At 63.1% G+C, this 3,664-nt stretch overlaps 1 protein-coding gene across 1 annotated transcript; it reads right to left on the bottom strand.

The window, feature by feature from the left end:
• On the bottom strand, positions 516-3,587 carry E2F1 (E2F transcription factor 1; the record flags this gene model as incomplete). The annotated part of the gene is made up of 6 exons (XM_021416978.1): positions 516-1,693; positions 2,065-2,266; positions 2,362-2,476; positions 2,616-2,768; positions 2,938-3,157; positions 3,479-3,587. Coding segments are annotated over 6 exons (1,047 nt in total), but the record flags the coding sequence as incomplete, so codon positions are not given.

Here is a 3,664-nt window from a genome sequence, read left to right as displayed (position 1 = left end):
CAGCCCCAGGAGCCACAAGGACGCTGTGCCTACCCCAGCGGGGCCACACATGGCACAGCCCCAAACTGGGCTCCAAACGGCTCTGAAGCCCGAGTGGGAACAGAGGGGTTATGCAACGCAGGCGTGAAATATTTATCAGAGTTTAAATAAGTAACACGCAGGAAGCCAGGCAGAAAGAAAGAGGAGTGATGGACAAAGAGGGGAAGGAAGTGGCTCATCCCTTCCCACCACGAGGACGAGGCACAGCTGCCCCCAGCCCCGCTCCAGGGCTGTCCCCACTGTTCCTACCATGTGCCGCTGTCCCCAGCCCCACAGGGACACCCCTTTGTCTCTCAGCACCCACGCTGGGATACCTGCTGGGGGCTGAGGCTGCGTCACTGCCCTGGGAGAAGACCACCAAAGTGCTTCCTGCAGGCTCTGACACCACCACCGCTGCATTTCAAGTTAAAAAAAAGTTAACCCCAAAGCACTATCTCAGCTCCCCACTGTCCACAGCCCAGCCCCAAAGTGAAGGCCACAGTCAGTAGAAACCTTTATTAAACACGAAGCTCAGCGGAACACAAGCTTGTTAAAGGCAGTAAGTGAAAGTGCGGCTCCAGCCTGGCCCCGGGGGCCCCCCCATCCTCCCTATAGCCTCTTGGAACCAGGGAGGAGGAAACAAACCCAAAACGCACTCAGCCTGAAGGGCTGCGCAGGAAATTAAAGAGAAAGCCTGGAAACAACATTTGGTCCTCAGTGGGGCTTGGAGGTGCAGATATTCCCCATCTTCACACACCCTGGGACACCCCCAGCCCGTCCCATCGCTCTTCCCGCAGCCATCGGATGCACGCAGCTCAGGGGCCAGCACGTCCTGCCGGGACCCTCCTCCTGCACCATCTCCCCTTGCACCCACTCCCGCCGTCCCGGGAGAGCCCCCCATGGCATAAATAATAAATAAATACCCCGCGCTCTGCCGGCGCGGTGCCACCCCGCAGAGCTGGCCCTTCCCAGCACAAGGAAACCTCCTGGCACCCCCACACCGCCACATACCCCCCGACCCCTCCCAGGAAACTAAACGCTGTCCCCAGGGAACAATAATAAATTAATCCAATCTATACACAGGACTGCTTAAAGCTCTGCCACGGGCACCCTGTGGCTGCCCGCAGTGGGCGGCACCCAATGGGGACCCCTGGCCCCCCAGCATCCTCCTCCAGGGATAGGAGCAGCCCCCAGTGGGGGCTCAAGCACCAAGATGGGCTCTGTCCCATCACGGCGTGGAGATGCCGGAGGGGAAGGAAGAAAATATTGCAGAGGGGACGGATGGAGGGGGACCCAGGGCTGCTGCAGCACAGGGACCCCAGGAAAGGCACCAGAGCCACGCCAAGGCACAGGGCACCGTGTGGCTGTCCTCAGCCCTGCCCACATCCCCTTGGCAGTGGGGCAGCTTCAGAAATCAGGACAGAGCCTCAGAAGTCCAAGTGCGTGAAGTCCCCAAAGTCACAGTCAAAGAGCTCGCTGATGCCCTCACCCTCCTCCAGGCCAAAGTGGTAATCCTGTGGCTGTGGTGGCGACAGTGCAATGAACTCGTCTGCCAGGAAGCCTGGGAAATCGTCCTTGCCCTGTTCCAGGAGCGTGTCCATGGAGGCCAGCGGTGACAGGCTCACGTCCTCCGTGGGGCACTTGGTGGGCAGCGCCGTGCCTGGCAGCAGCGCCTCTGTGGGGATGGAGCGCAGCTGTCAGCCCCGCAGCACACACCAGAACAGCGGGATTGCTGTGTTCTGCACCACTGAGGCCATGCAGATGGCACACACAGCACTGGGAGAGCTCAGAAACATCCGGGTCAACTGGGCATGACCCGGACCACTTGTTGGATGGTGGCATGGAGAGGGACGCGTCCTTTCCTAAGCAGAAAGCTCCAGGGCTGCCTCTGCTGAGCTCAGGTAGGAGTAAAGCCAAGAGCTCAGTCCTGTGCTGCACGCAGCCCTGCACCCTCATGCTCCTGGGACTGGAACAACAGTGATGACACTATCCCCACACCACAGAGCCCAGGCATTGCCCCCATCCCATCCCCATCCCCATCCCTACCTTGCTCACCAGGAAGCAGCATGTTCACATCCTGGGCAGGATGCAGGAGCGGGGAGGCTCTCTGCTGTGATGGGCCGGGGGATAGCTCCTCAGCAGGCGCCTTGAAGGGGCTCTTGACAGGGCTGCAGACCCCCGAGCTGTCCTCGGGGCAGAGGAACACATCGATGGGGCCCTGAGTGCTTTTCACGGAGACCTGGAAAGCCTGGGGGCAGGGGGGACAAGTAGGACACGGAGTGCCAAGGTGGAGTTGTACCGAGGGCTCTGTAGACCCATGGCGGGGACAGACCCCTCACTCACCTCTGCCGGGTCCGAGACTTGCAGCTGGGTCTCCGGGGGTGCTTTGATAACCATCACCATTTGCTCAGAGGGGTCCACGATGCTCCGGAGGTCCTGGCAGGTGACGTAGGCTGCGGTGTGGCGGGTCAAGGAGCAGACACAGGGACACATTCACACACAAAACCCCACGCGGTGACCGTAGGTGCCCGGGGGGCTCCATTCCCCACAGCTCTCCAGCCCAGCCAGCCCCATCCCGGCCCCGCACCAAAGGATATTGCTGGTTGGCGGGATCCTCGGTGAGCAGCCGCAGCTGCACCGTGCATGTCTGGATGAGATCGTCCAGCTGCCGCTCGGCCGCCTGCAGTTCCCGCAGCTCCTTCTCCAGCAGCCGCTGTCGGCTGGAGGCCCCCGCGGCCACCTGGCTGCCCCTGGGGTACACAGAGCTGTCACCCCCAGCACGAACATCCCGCTGCTGCCATCGCCACCTGACCTTGGGGCGGGACCCAGCCACCAGCACCGCTCTGAGCTTTGCCCTCCCTACTCCACCCTACACCCAGCCCTGGTGGCTCCGGTGTTCCCCCCACCCTGGGGACGTACAGCCACTGGATGTTGTTCTTGGACTTCTTGGTGATGAGCTGGATGCCCTCCAGGACATTGGTGATGTCGTAGATGCGCCTCTTCTGCACCTTCAGCACCTCGGCCGCCCAGTTGAGGTCCACCACACCATCGGGAGACTGGCTGAGCAGCTCCAGGAAGCGCTTGGTGGTGAGGTTCAGCGAGGTTTCATAGCGGGACTTCTCCCCAGGAGACTTTGCCCCTGTTGACAGGTGCAGGGTTCAGCCAGGGGGCCCAGGACAACCTCAGTGCCAGCGCTGCCTCACCGTGCAGGCGAGCAGCACCCCAACATCTGCTGTCTGGGGGGCAACGGGAAGCACGGGGGATGGGCGCTGCAGGGCCCCGCAGCTGAGATCTGACAGCGAGCAGCTAGGCAGGGCCCGGTGCTCCCATGGGGACGGCAGATGGCAGAGGTGGAGTGGGAAGTGACACGGCCCATCCCGAAGGAAGGGACCGAGCGCGCACAGCGCCCGCAGCCGGGCGAGACGGCCGTGCAGGGACAGCGGGAGGGCCGCGGCCGTACCTCTGCCGGGGATCCGGGCCCTGCCGCGGGCCGCGGGCAGGCTCTCGGCTATGTACTGGTGATCCGTCTCCAAGTTCAGCTTCCGCTTCACCTGCGGGACAGGGCCTCCTCAGCGCGGGGACCCGCGGCGCACCGCGGCGGCAGGCCCGGCCCCGGCCTGCGGGTGCGTCCCCGCGCAGCGGCACG

This window comes from Numida meleagris, chromosome 19, assembly GCF_002078875.1.
Source record: "Numida meleagris isolate 19003 breed g44 Domestic line chromosome 19, NumMel1.0, whole genome shotgun sequence".
NCBI classification, from domain to species: Eukaryota; Metazoa; Chordata; class Aves; order Galliformes; family Numididae; genus Numida; species Numida meleagris.
Note: the sequence above shows the minus strand (reverse complement) of the source record. Positions and strands in the feature narration are given on the sequence as shown.